General features: G+C 47.7%; 1 protein-coding gene across 3 annotated transcripts in view; it reads right to left on the bottom strand.

Moving 5' to 3' along the window:
* fhod1 (formin homology 2 domain containing 1) overlaps window positions 1-14,741 on the bottom strand; it is a 55,197-nt gene extending 40,456 nt beyond the window's left edge. For all 3 annotated transcript variants that reach the window (XM_073464807.1, XM_073464808.1, XM_073464809.1), the window contains exons 1-3: window positions 14,510-14,741; window positions 8,268-8,374; window positions 6,737-6,801 (exon numbers count right to left, since the gene is read on the bottom strand). In XM_073464807.1, coding sequence (XP_073320908.1) covers window positions 6,737-6,801; window positions 8,268-8,374; window positions 14,510-14,674 — 337 coding nt within the window. In that variant the 5' untranslated portion in view covers window positions 14,675-14,741. The remainder of the gene's footprint in view (window positions 1-6,736; window positions 6,802-8,267; window positions 8,375-14,509) is intronic.
* Window positions 14,742-15,155: the final 414 nt, after the last annotated feature.

Raw genomic sequence — 15,155 nt, 5'->3', positions numbered from 1 at the left:
CTAGCAATGACACCAGTAACGACACCAGTAACGACACCAGTAACGACATCAGTAACGACACCAGCAATGACACCAGTAACGACACCAGTAACGACAGGTCACACGTCCATCTTTCTTGATTGGAACAAATAAACACACCTGTGTTAGTTTTAATGTTACGAGCAGGATCCTCTGTAGCTCATCTGAAGAATCTGTTAAGGTCTGAGGTACTGCAGGAACGTGTGTACTGGACTCTGTTCAGTCGTCACCATCTGAACCCAGTGTTTTCCCAGCAGGATGTTTTTCTCCGGGCACTGAACGCATCATTAACATCGCTGTTAGCCCGTCATCATGATGTGTTTACATTCCTGTCAGCGGGGCCACGGGGGTCAAATATGTTCCTGTTTTATAAAAATAATATTCAAACTGTCCCTTCATGATGAGACTCTGTGCTGATCGTCTGTAATCAGCAGAGAAAGACTCATTAATAACAAGTGTTCAACCAGCTGCTATTATTAGACACACTAATGATGCTCTCATGAGCTCCTCATCAGGTCAGACATTTCCCAGGACACAGTGAACACAGTGATCGACGGAGCACTTGTTCCACCAGATTTACAAAAAGACGAGGATCACCTGAACGCACCACAAGCAGACCAGACCAGAGGACCGTCTGTCCCGACAGGGACATTATCAGAACATTATAGTGAGCGCTATAAAGACCCATCACTCATTATAAGCTGTAGCAGTGTGAACTGTAGCCAGTGAACAGAGACTTCACTGCTCACATGATCAAGAGACGACAGTTCAGCTGCTCAGACGAGAAGAGAAGAGAAAATACTGAGACCTCCTGCAGCTTTCTGAAGGATTCAAAGATAGGAGGTTAACAGAGAGATTTCTAATGAGCTGGTACGACCGCAGTGCTTTGCTCAAGGACTGTTGGGAATCTACCCTGCGACTTAAAGGACACAGTGACATCATCAGTGTGACAGCTGGATGGATCATTTCCTGCTGAGAGTCAACAAGAACCTGTCAGAGCGGCAGGAACAAAACATGGAAGGAAACACGCACACACACACACACACACACACACACACACACACACACACACACACACACACACACACACACACACACACACACACACACCTGCTCAGTGTTGATCTGATTTACTGAAAAGTATTTGTCAATATTTTGATAACTGATTAATCGCTTCAGTCGTTTCTCCACTTAATAATTAAATTACATTTGCTTGTCTAAGATTTTTAAATAAGAACATTTTGCACAAATCATAGTTGGATTGATAAACCCGGAGCGAACAGATCCAGAAGTTAACCAGCTCTGTGAAAACACTGATGTAGCTGCCGTCGTCCAAGGGGATGAAGGAGTGTGTGTGTTTGTCCTGACTGAAGACATGTGGACATGATGTCCATCATTATTTACTCCTACAGGAGCTGATTCATCAGTTTCTGACTTTACGAGTGGAGGAGGATCACCTGAATGCACCACTGAGGAGCTGACGGTGTAACAGAGGACACGAACAAACATGACGTCCACTTCACACACTTTCACTTCTCCAGAGCTGCCCTGACCTCCTGCAGCTGTGACTCACGTTCAGGTTTCTGTCTCACCTGCATGTTTGTTTTCTACCTGTCCGACCTTCAACCAATGAGGAGCCAGTGTTCGTGTTGGGACTTTATTCTCTTCTGTTGCCTCATCAGTTTAATAAAGGCGGGTGTGTTTCTTCCAGAGAAGAAGAACGAGCAGAAACAGGACAGAGATGATGTCGTCGCGGTTACAGTGTGACAGAGTCTGTTTAACCCTGAAGGCAGCACGAGAAGTGAGCGAGCACAAGTCTGTCATTTAACACAGAGCGAGCGCCTGAAGGAGGAAGCATGCTGGGAAATCCCCTCAGAGCAGGAAGGGCGGGGTCATGCCAAGCTGTGGGGGTGGGGGGGTGGGGGTGGGGTGAGCAGCCCGACTGCAGGAACTCTGGGAAAGTTCAGTATTTTCCAGGAAAGGTGAATCTAATGAAGTTAAATCTAAAGACTACAGGACAAATTTACATGAACTGTTCCTGATCTGCTTCCTGCTCTCCAGAGGACGAGCCCTCAGAGTTTAATGACTCCCCGATGTTTCCTGTAGCGCCACCTTCAGGACAAACTCTACAAGTTTAATTCCTCCACTGTGAGACTGAGAAGAGATAAATGATCAGGACGTTTGTTCTCTGGTAATAATGAGTGAACAGTTATTGTGAACACAGCTGTGTGTCTGTGCACGTCTGGACTCGTTCTGTATTAAGCTCCCGTCTGATCTGCTGCTGTCTGTATAAAGTTTATCCACCGATCACAGTGTGAGAAACTCACAGAGGTGTTTAACGTCTGACACTGTGGGAGGAAAATCCAAAAACAGTCTGAATGTCAGCCTGCCTGCAGTGAACTCACAGATCAACTGTCACTGGATCACTGTGACACTGAAGCAAACTTAAAAACATGAAGATTCTTAAGGAGGTTCTGAATGGTCTTTTTTCTCTGATTTCTAAGTGAATATAAAGAACTTTAGTCATGAAGGTAATATTAATAAAATGTTTCAGTCACACTGAAACTGAAAATATGAGTTTCCTGTGTGTTCAGCTGCGACTCAGAGAAGATGTTTTAAAGTTCGATCCAAAACAGCAGCAGACTTCTAGTTTCTAACCTCAGCTGCCTCACCCGCTGCCTCCACCTCACCCGCTGCCTCACCCGCTGCCTCCACCTCACCCGCTTCCACCTCACCCGCTTCCACCTCGCCCGCTGCCTCCACCTCACCCGCTGTCTCCACCTCACCCGCTGCTTCCACCTCGCCCGCTGTCTCCACCTCACCCGCTGTCTCCACCTCACCCGCTTCCACCTCACCCGCTGCCTCCACCTCACCCGCTGCTTCCACCTCACCCGCTTCCACCTCACCCGCTGCCTCCACCTCACCCGCTGCCTCCACCTCACCCGCTTCCTCCACCTCACCCCGCTTCCTCCACCTCACCCGCTTCCTCCACCTCACCCCGCTTCCTCCACCTCACCCCGCTTCCTCCACCTCACCCGCTGCTTCCACCTCACCCGCTTCCACCTCACCCGCTGCCTCCACCTCACCCGCTGCCTCCACCTCACCCGCTTCCTCCACCTCACCCCGCTTCCTCCACCTCACCCGCTTCCTCCACCTCACCCGCTTCCTCCACCTCACCCCGCTTCCTCCACCTCACCCGCTGCCTCCACCTCACCCCGCTTCCTCCACCTCACCCGCTGCTTCCACCTCACCCGCTTCCACCTCACCCGCTGCCTCCACCTCACCCGCTGCCTCCACCTCACCCGCTTCCTCCACCTCACCCCGCTTCCTCCACCTCACCCGCTTCCTCCACCTCACCCGCTTCCTCCACCTCACCCCGCTGTCTCCACCTCGCCTGCTGCTTCCACCTCGCCTGCTGCCTCCACCTCCCCCGCTCCTTCTACCTCACCTCTCCCCTTCCTCACCCCCCTCAGCTCCCCCTCAGGGTTACAGTGTGAAACCATCTGACATCACGATCAGCTGATTGATCCACGTCGCTCTACAACAACACATATCACCACATGTCAAAGTCCCTGTACGTGTCAGCTGTGGAGCCACTGATACAAAAGTCTTCTGTGGGTCGTTAACGAGGTTTTTCACGTCTGACAAATGAAAAAATTCACCTGATTGTTTTTGACTTTGTATTGTTTCAGTTTGTGCGTGTGTCTGGTCGGTGCAGCATGTGTGTGTATTTGGTTGTGTTTTATGTTTTTCAAGTTGCAGCTCGTTTGTCCTTGTAAGGCCTCAGTGCTCCGACCAACCACATCACACATCGTTCCTTTGAACATCCTTTAAAATAGGTGATCACAATACAGTTTCACTGTTTTCCTTTAAAGGACTGAACAGTTCAACTATAATGTGCACAGATAAAGAGATTGTTGAGCTCTATTAACTTTAAGGATTTCAGGATTTCATCTACAGGATCTGGTCTCCCTGCTTCACATCCTGCCTACACGCTGCTGGCATTGTGTTAAAATCCTCAAAGAAAATAAAAGTTCTGAATAACTGAATCCTCTCAGGCTTTAACTGAGTCTTTCTGTTGGTGTGTCCAGCTGCTGTGAACAGGAACACAACAGGAACACATCATGTTCAGATAAGGTTATAAAAAACGCTGAGGCTGAAAATAAAAACCCAGAAACCAGAGTGGAGGTTTGGTCTGCAGCAAGAAGGAAACAGAAACACAGAGTGAACCTCTGAGGAGCAGAGCTGCTAACAGCCACCACAAACACAGGCAGCAGGCCAGAGGACAGAGGAGCGCTGACCTGAAGGAGGAGAAGAAGACGAAGACGACACAACAACAGGAAGATCGATCTCCATGTGGTTCACTGTGATGTAAATGACATGTTTGTGTTCTGTTAACCTGCCGATGTCAGCAGCTGTTTGTGAACACACGTCTGTTTGAACTGATCCAACCACTGAACCAGTAACACATCACCAGACTCCCTTAACAAATGTAGTGATTTTAAGAGTTGTTGCGTTAAAACAAACTTTATAACGTAGTGAAACTCTGTCTCTGACAGATTCTGAATCATTGTCTCCTTCTTGTAAATTCAGCATTAAATGAAAACAGTAAGTTGTGTGTTTCCTTGTAAAAAGTGTCAGTTTGTGGCAGCATGGCTGCACCAGCCTGTCTGCTTCTGTGTCTAAAGTGCTAAAGTCTGACCTGCCAACATTTAGCAGCTGTTTGAACACACTGTTTACACTGATTTCACCATTTACACTCAATTTATGAAAGAAGAAACATTTTATTGATCTAAACATGTCACATTTTACAGATACACTAAACAGTAACCAGTATAGGCGACTTCTTTGTCCCCAGACTCCCTTAACAAATGTGTCAGTTTAGTGAGTTGTTGAGTTGGAGACACTTTATAAACTGTGTGAAACTCTGTCTCTGACTGATTCTGACTTATTTGGACCTTCTGGTAAATTCAGCAAATGTTCTACATGAACTTCTTTCTGTCTTTGTGTCTGTTTGTCTCAGTGATGGACGGGTTTGTTTCATGTAGAGCAGGAAGTGACATCACATCACAGGAGGTCAGTCAGACGCAGGTTAATGTAGCTGTGAACTGACAGACTGAGAGCTGATCACTGTGATCGATCACTCAGGACAGATGGTGACAGCAGTGTGAACACAGATACAGACACCTGGATCAAACACTGACTCCAGGAGCGAATCAGCAACAAGGAGCAACAGATACAACGACTGACGGCAGCAGCTCAGTTTCAGGAGGAATGTGTGAGGTCAGTCTGCCAGCAGTAATTACATGACTGAGGTTTACAGCTGCATCCAAAAGTCAAGTCAACTTTATTTATACCGCTAAGGATCACACATCATGAATCTGCCTCAAGTTAGTCCATTCACACAATTAAAAACTCTACAGACTCTGAACTTCACTCACAGTTTCTACAAACAGACACACTGACCTCAGTAACTATGTGATAATACAAATGTTCATGTTTAGTTTTAGGATGAAGTGAAGCGAGCAGGCCGACAGGAGAACAGACGGTCTGTTGTTCAGTTATAAAGATTAAAGATAAGCGAGTCACAGCAGGGACATTCATCACACCACAGACCACAGACGTGTCCCATGACTCACAACTACAGCAAATCTATTTCCCAATAATTCCTGATAAAGACTCTTCATCATCATCATCATCATCCTCCTGCTGATGAACACAGAGGTTCAGTCAGTAGATCAGGCTGCTGCAGGTTCAGACAGGACAGACAACAGAACCACGTCACGTCTTCACATGAAGCTGTTTGATCTATTGTATGGAAGCCTGCTGGGGCCAACTAATAACACAAATCTCAGTCTGTCTCATAATGACAGCAGAGAGCCTCAGAGACAGGACGGTCTCTGGTTGTGACGTCAGTTTAAAGGTTTACTTTGTAAGAAATGTCCAGAAATTGACGGTAGCTCCAAAACTATATGGGGCAGCATAACCGCCGACTGCTGGCGGACATCATCAGCGTGTAGAGTCAGAATATTGAGCTACAGAGTGGTGTGAGGAGGCTAGCTGGTTAGCGTGCTAACTTCAGTAGACATCTCCGTAACACAGAACAGAGACGTGTTGGACATCAACACTGTTGTTTCTTCACTCTGATCTGAATGTCTGATCATATCTTACAAATTGGCTTTTAAAATAATGCCTGACGACCTCATACAGCCTCTAAAAACTCTGCAAAGTAAGCTGAGGAGGACAGATCATAACCATAAACTTGTGCCAGGAGGTCACATGTCGCTGCCATTTTCAGGAGTCACAAGCCAAAAAGCTGGAAACCACCAGACTCATGTCTGCAGATCACCACCATCACTGCTGCTGAATCACAGCCAGATGAACTGTTTCACACAGACCTTCTGGGTATGTTTGTGGAGCTCATAAAGTCATGAGACAGGAACATTAGGAACATTTTAGGAGCAGAACATTTTGTCAAATCTCATTTTTACACAAAGAAAAGAAGAGCTGAGAAGCTGAAGCTCTATAAAGCTCTGCTTCATCTACAGACGTGGAGGTTTTGTCTTTTGTGCTCAGTATGAAGATGCAGCGTGTGAGCAGCAGCTCAGAGAGGAAACCCTCACAGTAACACGTCACTGTGGTGAGTTTCCCCTGAGTCATCACTGCTGCAGGAGCAGACGGAGGGATGGAAATAAGAGCACACGGAGGAGATAATTACCCAGGATGGAGTGAACTCGGACGGAGAGCTGAGTCCTCAGGATCAGGATGGGCTTCTTCCCTTTACTGTGGAAAAACACAAGAGACAGTCAGAGCTGAGAGCACACACACATCTGATGGAAACTTTCATTTCTCCAGACAGACAAAGACACTGGAGACAAACTGGTCCACCATCAGAGTCAAACTGTGGGTCTGACTAGAGCCCTGCGCTGGAGCCCGAGGCCCGAGGGGCCCGACAGCCCGACAGCCCGAGGGCCGGGCTTCGGGCCAATTACCACATCATCACCTCGGACACGGGCCGGGCTCGGGCTTGAACGCAGCAGCCGCTCTGCCCCTCCCTCTCCGCTGCACGTCACTCACATCATATTATACTGATCCCATTCACGCGTCCAGCCCATAGGTCCCGCCACAAACATGGACAACATAAAGAAAAAGACTGAAGATGGTGAACTTAAGACGGTGAGCAACACCAAGGGAAAAGCTCAGTATTGGACAAAGTTAGACCTGCCGCCTGTTAGACTGTGATGCAACGCACAGTCACTTCAAAAAACAAAATAATCAATTAAACAACCCCAAAAATGCTTCAAACACTTTTCTAAATAATCTTAATATTGAAAGGAAACGAAATATACCCACTTATGCCATTAAAAGTGCTCAGATAAGGTCTGAGCACTTTATCTGATTTCAGACCTCCGACCTTATCTGAGCACTTTTAATGGCATAAGTGGGTATATTTCGTTTCCTTTCAATATGGAGATTAAGATATAATGAATATAGCTTAATACCATGCTAGAAAGCCCAATTAAACTATTGTAATGTCTGCAACATTAACAGCCTACAGGTTGATATGGGAGGTTTAAAAAAAAAAAAAAGTCGGCTTTTTTTTTGGGTTCGGGCCGGAGAATTCTGAAAACCTGTCGGGCCCGGCCGGGCTGGGGCTCCACCCCTTGGACCAGGGCTGCATCCTTCGGAGGACGCGTCCACCGTTGTTAAATGGGACGGTCTCGCCTTCGGAGTATTTCCTGGTTGCGTCACCAGATGTTCCCGCCCCTTACCCTTACGTCACAATTTCTGCCGCCCAGGACCGCGAAAGAGAGTCGACTGAATGGATTTTATGGTTTTCTGAACGTCTAACATGTTGAAAGTGAAGGCTTTTAAGGCTTTACTTCCAACAGCATAATGCTAATTTATGTCGTATGCTAATGCATTACCAGCGTCACGTGTCTCCATCTGATGACACACAGTGATGTCATCAGACGGAGACGTACTGGCCCTGACGTCTGAGTTTCATGTGAACGTACATGTTGATGTAACTGTAGGATTCACAGCCGTGTTCAGTCAGGTGACCTGATCAGTTTACCTGCTCAACATGTCATCAGGTGGATACTGATCATCTTTTCCACCATAAACACTCAGTACAGTTACTCTTCAAGTCTCACAGGATGTTTGGTGGACTGTCTCTTTAAACAGCAGGGCGGCCATGACAGGTGAGACACAGCCAACACACAGAGGACAAATAAAGTACTTCTTACGTCACGTCTTCATAGAAGCTCTCCAGCTCGTCTCTCTGCTCGGACAGAGACGAGTCCAGGTCCAGATAGTTTCCATTAGGGGACAACTGCAGGGTGCACTCCTCCAACTGAGAGACAGACAGGCAGGCAGACAGACAGACAGACAGACAGACAGACAGACAGACAGGCAGACAAGTTAATATGTAAATTCTTACATTTGCCTTTATGTATTTATGTGTGACAGAAGAAGACAGACAGACAGACAGACACACAGACAGACACACACACAGACAGACAGACACACAGACAGACAGACACACAGACACACAGACAGACACACAGACAGACACACAGACAGACACACACACACACAGACAGACACACAGACAGACAGACACACACACACACAGACAGACAGACAGACACACAGACAGACAGACACACACACACACAGACAGACAGACAGACACACAGACAGACACACACACAGACACACACACAGACAGACAGACACACAGACAGACAGACAGACACACACACAGACAGTGGATCTGATCTTATAATTAGCTTCAGGACAAACAGACTCTGCAGCTGCTGCTGTTACATCAACACAACCTATAAAACCTGTTTGACTGACGAGGTCACTTTTATTTATTTATATATTTGTTGGTTGATATTTCAGATGAACAGAGTTTAGTTTCAGACAGTCCAGCTCATAAGACAGGACGTCTGCACAATAAGATGACAATAAGATGACTTAATGAGACTCATGAAGAGACGTCTGTGGACATCAGTGTCTCAGATCAACATGTTTGTTTGGCTGCATTATGAAGTTATTGAAACGTTTCTGTATTTAAAGTATTCACAGTAACAGTACAGATGATTGTGTTCAGTCGTTACTGTAGAGCAGGATTCCACTGTTTTCTGTCGGACATGATGACGCCCTGCTGACGTCCTGCTGACGCCCTGCTGACGTCCTGATGACGTCCTGATGACGTCCTGCTGACGCCCTGATGACGCCCTGATGACGTCCTGATGACGCCCTGATGACGCCCTGATGACGTCCTGATGACGCCCTGATGACGTCCTGATGACGCCCTGCTGACGCCCTGATGACGTCCTGATGACGTCCTGCTGACGCCCTGCTGACGTCCTGATGACGTCCTGATGACGTCCTGCTGACGTCCTGATGACGTCCTGCTGACGCCCTGATGACGCCCTGATGACGTCCTGATGACGCCCTGATGACGTCCTGATGACGCCCTGATGACGCCCTGATGACACCCTGCTGACGTCCTGCTGACGCCCTGATGACGTCCTGATGACGCCCTGCTGACGCCCTGATGACGTCCTGATGACGTCCTGCTGACGTCCTGCTGACGCCCTGATGACGTCCTGATGACGCCCTGATGACGCCCTGATGATGTCTTGCTGACGCCCTGATGACGTCCTGATGACGTCTTGCTGATGCCCTGATGACGTCCTGATGACGCCCTGATGACGCCCTGCTGACGCCCTGATGATGTCTTGCTGACGCCCTGATGACGTCCTGATGACGTCTTGCTGATGCCCTGATGACGCCCTGATGACGCCCTGATGACGCCCTGATGACGTCCTGATGACGTCTTGCTGACGCCCTGATGACGTCTTGCTGACGCCCTGATGACGTCCTGATGACGCCCTGCTGACGCCCTGCTGACGCCCTGATGATGTCTTGCTGACGTCCTGATGACGTCCTGATGACGCCCTGATGACGCCCTGATGACGCCCTGATGACGTCTTGCTGACGCCCTGATGACGTCTTGCTGACGCCCTGATGACGCCCTGATGATGTCCTGATGAAGCCCTGCTGACGCCCTGATGACGTCTTGCTGACGCCCTGATGACGTCCTGATGACGCCCTGATGACGTCTTGCTGACGTCCTGATGACGTCCTGCTGACGCCCTGATGACGCCCTGATGTTGTCCTGATGACGTCCTGATGACGCCCTGATGACGCCCTGATGACGTCCTGCTGACGCCCTGATGACGTCCTGCTGACGCCCTGATGACGTCCTGATGACGTCCTGCTGACGCCCTGATGACGTCCTGATGACGCCCCGATGACGCCCCGCTGACGCCCTGATGGCGCCCTGATGACGTCCTGATGACGCCCTGCTGACGCCCTGCTGACGTCCTGATGACGCCCTGCTGACGCCCTGCTGACGTCCTGATGACGTCCTGATGACGTCCTGATGACGCCCTGCTGACGTCCTGATGACGTCCTGATGACGTCCTGCTGACGCCCTGATGACGTCCTGATGACGTCCTGCTGACGCCCTGATGACGCCCTGATGACGCCCTGATGACGCCCTGATGCAGCTCATTCAGACTGTGAGACTTTCTGTCTCGTCATCACTTCTTTCTGATCAAGTGTTTGATTCTGAATCAGGTGCAGGTCGTCTGTCAGTCTGTCTGCGATCAAACTCGACTTTTATCAATCATAACTAATAATAATAATCAATAACTCCTACTTATTTCATCTCTGCAGACGACATGCCGGCAGGTTGTGAGGTCGACTTTGACTCTTTTCATGCAGTAAACAGAGTTTGAGTTTGAGTTTGAGCTGAGATCAGAATGTTTTCAGTCTATTTATATCCTGGCAGCAGAGCGTCTTGTAGCTGTAGCATGAGTCATGTTCAGGTATGAAGCTGGAATCAGAACCATCAGGTCCGATGTGGGCAACAAACAGTTGAACGTGTAAACCAGTAGAGCCACATTCTTCTACAACAACAGCAACAGGACGACACGGTCACATGACCAACAGCACCTCCACGTTTAACTCCTGGTACACCTCCGAGCAGGGAGCTCAGCAGGGAGCTCAGCAGGGAGCTCAGGTATCAGACTCTTTCTGGAGCGCTCGTTAAAAGAGCTCAACTGGAAACTAATCAGTGACATATGACACCTGTTTTCACTGTACAGGTGTACAATTAAATAAAGGTGTGTTTGACTGACTGAAGTGTGTCTGCAGCCGGCACTACTGAAGGACAGTTCAAATCTATTACTCAAGTCAGAGTGTGAAAAAAACTGGAAATGTTCTGAGACAGACTGAGACAGACTGGGACAAAGTGAGACAGAGTGGGACAAACTGGGACAAACTGGGACAGACTGAGACAGAGTGAGACAGACTGAGACAGAGTGGGACAGACTGGGACAGACTGGGACAGAGTGAGACAGAGTGAGACAGACTGGGACAGACTGGGACAGACTGGGACAGAGTGAGACAGAGTGGGACAGACTGGGACAGACTGGGACAGACTGAGACTCACTCACTGAGAAAAGTCTCTTGAGCTCAAGTGCTGCTCAAGATGTTGTCTTCTATGCTGACAGGTAAGTAAATATAGGACAGCTGTCCTGCAGACTGCAGTCATATCAGTGAACTGTGATGTCAACATGTTTGACTTTGTTTGAGTGCTTCAATCAGATAAACAGAAGACGAACACATTTTCTCTCTGGACGTCATGAAACTCTTAATATTTGTATATTTGAGATCTAACAGCAGCTCTTGATTCAGTCGATCATGATCCTGATTCACAGACAGAAGTGTGATGGCCTCTCTGGCTCAGCAGAGACTTTCTGTCTCAGTGGTGACCCAAACCCAAACCCTCAAGGCTCTGTTCTGGGACTCTCACTGTTTGGTCTTCATATGATGCCAACAGGAATATCTAAGAGAACAATCAGTTTTTCATAGCTATGCTGATGATACACAACTGTTCACAGTCTATAAACACCTTTAAAATAAATCTTTGGTTTTAATATTCTTATAATTCACTTTATTTTAATCTCCTGCTGCGAGACGCTGCTCTCTCTTATTTCCTATACCATCATTTTCTTATTTACCACCAGCTAAAGTTTCCATCTTAAATCTGTGGTTTTACACAAAGAGGTTTTCACTAAAGTAACTATAGCTTACCAGCTAATGTTAGCATATGTTGCTTCCATTGTTGATAATGACATTTCTCTCATGTTGAGCAGCTGCACAGGAATCACAGACTAATCTAATCTAACATGACTAACTTCTCACTGATGTTTGTATTTCATCTCTTTTATTGAAGCTAGGCTAGCAGTTTCCCCCTGCTTCCAGTCTTTGTGCTAAGCTCAGCTCAACACATCTCAGCTGACAATGAGTCTAAAATAAAACTCATCATCCAGCAGTATTTCTGTGTATTTCTGCAGGCGGAAGGAAAAGCCCGCTCAGTTGTTATCAACACTGTGCTGTGAGTATTACATCCGTCCATCCATCCATCAGCTTATCTCCTGTTTACAGGTCCCACCCTGTTCCTCCACAATCACTCAGCTCAGCCCACATCCAGGGAGGAGGAGGAGGGAGGAGAACCGGTCAGAGACCAGAGCCGAGCGGAGGAATTCATATCATGTTGGAGAACCACGTCTCCGTGTCGTCCTATCACCTCACTGGATCTGGGCCTGCGGGTCGAGCCCCAGGGCATAATGGGAACAATTAAGGGGTCAGTGAAGGAATGTGATCTAGTGGGACCAGCACTCTCTGGTCTTATCTGATCCTGCAGAGTCGCCTCGCAGCCGCTGCAGAGGGTTTCTGTGGCTCACATGGTGCTCACAACACTCTACTTTGATCTGACGCATGTGCTGAACGAGATTTCAATAAAAGGGATAAATAAGAGCTGTTGGATCAGGCGGTCGGGTCGCTGCTGGTTTGAAAAGTAGAAACATGAAGCGCAGCATGTTCAGACACAAACTGCTGAGTCATCATCTGCTGCTGGAACAACCTGAAGACACAATCAGCAACCTGACGAGACTTTAACTCATCTGTGGACTTCAGCCTCAGTGATTACTGAGTGAGACATGAAATATGACCTACATGTAACTGTGTGTGACTTCATGCCCAGTTATCCTGTGAAGCACGAGCTGCAATCACTTCCTGTTTGGAACGACGATGACAACAGCACAAAAACAGACTCAGCATTAGTCAGAAATCCTGCAGGAAACTGAGCGGCGGAGACGATATTGCTTTTCACAGAGACAGAGTCACCAAACCCAGTTTTAACTCCACAGATAATAATCTTAATGTGCAGGAGGCAGTGATGCTACCACAGACTGTTAAAAAGGAACAGTTCACCCAAAAAAGTCCCCCCATGTTGATGGAAAGTCAGGTGAAGTTTTGTAGTCCACAAAATATTTCTGGTGCGAGGGTGTAAATATCATCTCCTCAGATCAGTGTTTGTATCTCTTCTCTCCTGCAGACTGATCACAGCAGACGAGCTGTGTGGAGACGTCTGATGTTTTTAAGTCTCCGGCTGCTTCAGTTGTTTAACAGAATGCTGCAACTCTGTTTTACTGTGAAATATTTTGTGGACTACGAAACTTCACCAGACTTTCCATGAGCGTGGAGGGAGGAGATGATGACTGGGTGTTTCCTTTTTTGTGAACTGTTCCTTTAATGGGAATTAGATCTAAAGTCACAGCATCCCCATAGTCAGTAGGATTGTTCCTCTGGGGAACATGAATGTCTGAACAAAATTAATGCATTTGTGTCCCTGAAGCCGCAGCAGCAGCATCAGTCCGGATAATGTTCAGACAGCTGCTGCCCGTCCTCACTGAGGTGGAGGCCATGACTTGAGAATTAACTGTACATGTAACTGTATGATGATCAGCTGCTGCTCAGATCATCTGCAGGTCTGCTCACCTCCATCAGTCCAGACGAGACATGAGGACGCAGCTTCAGGTTGTCAACATATAGACTATAATACACATATATTCATGTTTAATGTTGCAGCCCTGAAGCACGTTCAAAGTGGACTTCAGCTTCTCATTTATGGAAAAACCTGACTATATAACCGTGCCGGTACCAGACTCCATCTAAAAATGGTGCATTTTTAGAGTTAAACAGATTATCACCAACTAAACCACAGAACTAATGACTGATCAATCGATTTAATAGCTTGAGAGAGTTATAGCTGCTTATGTTTACTACAACAGAAATTCATGTTGAATGAACACATAACAATTCACTATTCTTAACGACTTTAAGTTATTCTCTACATGGACAAATTCCCAATAATACATTAAATCGGCTGATTTTTAAACGGAGTTTGGTGTGTCACACCTGCAGCTTTACCTCTTCTCACGCTCTCTACAGGTCGGTTAGTCAAGATATTTGAAGTCCAACGAGTCAAAAGCTTCACAGGTAGTTAAATGACTTAAACCCCATTTAGATCACAGGTGGCTCGGTTCGGTCAGTGACCCACCTTCAGAGGCGCCTCCAGCAGCTTGTGTATCCCGGCGATCTGCTCGCTGATCGGCAGGTTCTCCTCCAGGCTCACGGTCGGAGGTCTCCGAGGCTCCGGGAAGTTTGTGCAGATGAACGGATCCGAGTCCTCCAGGTACTGGACCCGGCAAACGATGGAGGCCATGGCCGTGTGACGGCGACCCAACTGCGGCTGAGAGAGTGTGCGAGTCCGTTCAGCTCCGTGAGAGACTTTGAGAGCAGCAGCCCGGTCCCGCTGCTCAGGTCCGGACCGGTGGAGCTGCGGCGGATATACACATCTACATCCGGTGTCACCCTTCACAATAAGTGCCGTTTAAACAGCGACAGTTTGACACAATACTAACTTACAGATGATCATTCTCAGAGCATCTGGGTAATATTATAATCGATGTGAACAGTTAAAGTCACCGGAGTCTAATTGAACTGCTGTATTTTTCAGTGGACTTTGGTGTGAAGCTGAATCTGCAACAGAAAGATGAAATCTATCAGATCAGTGGATCAGGTTTAATCTGAGTTCACATGAAAATGTTCTCAGGATTCAAAGCACAGCTGTTGTTAGACCAGAACTTATGGCTCAGCTCAGGTGCGTCGGAGTGGAGGTGTTTCGGAGTGGAGGTGTTTCGGAG

Source organism: Pagrus major, chromosome 4, assembly GCF_040436345.1.
Source record: "Pagrus major chromosome 4, Pma_NU_1.0".
Taxonomy (NCBI): domain Eukaryota; kingdom Metazoa; phylum Chordata; class Actinopteri; order Spariformes; family Sparidae; genus Pagrus; species Pagrus major.
This window is presented reverse-complemented; position numbering and strand designations above follow the sequence as displayed.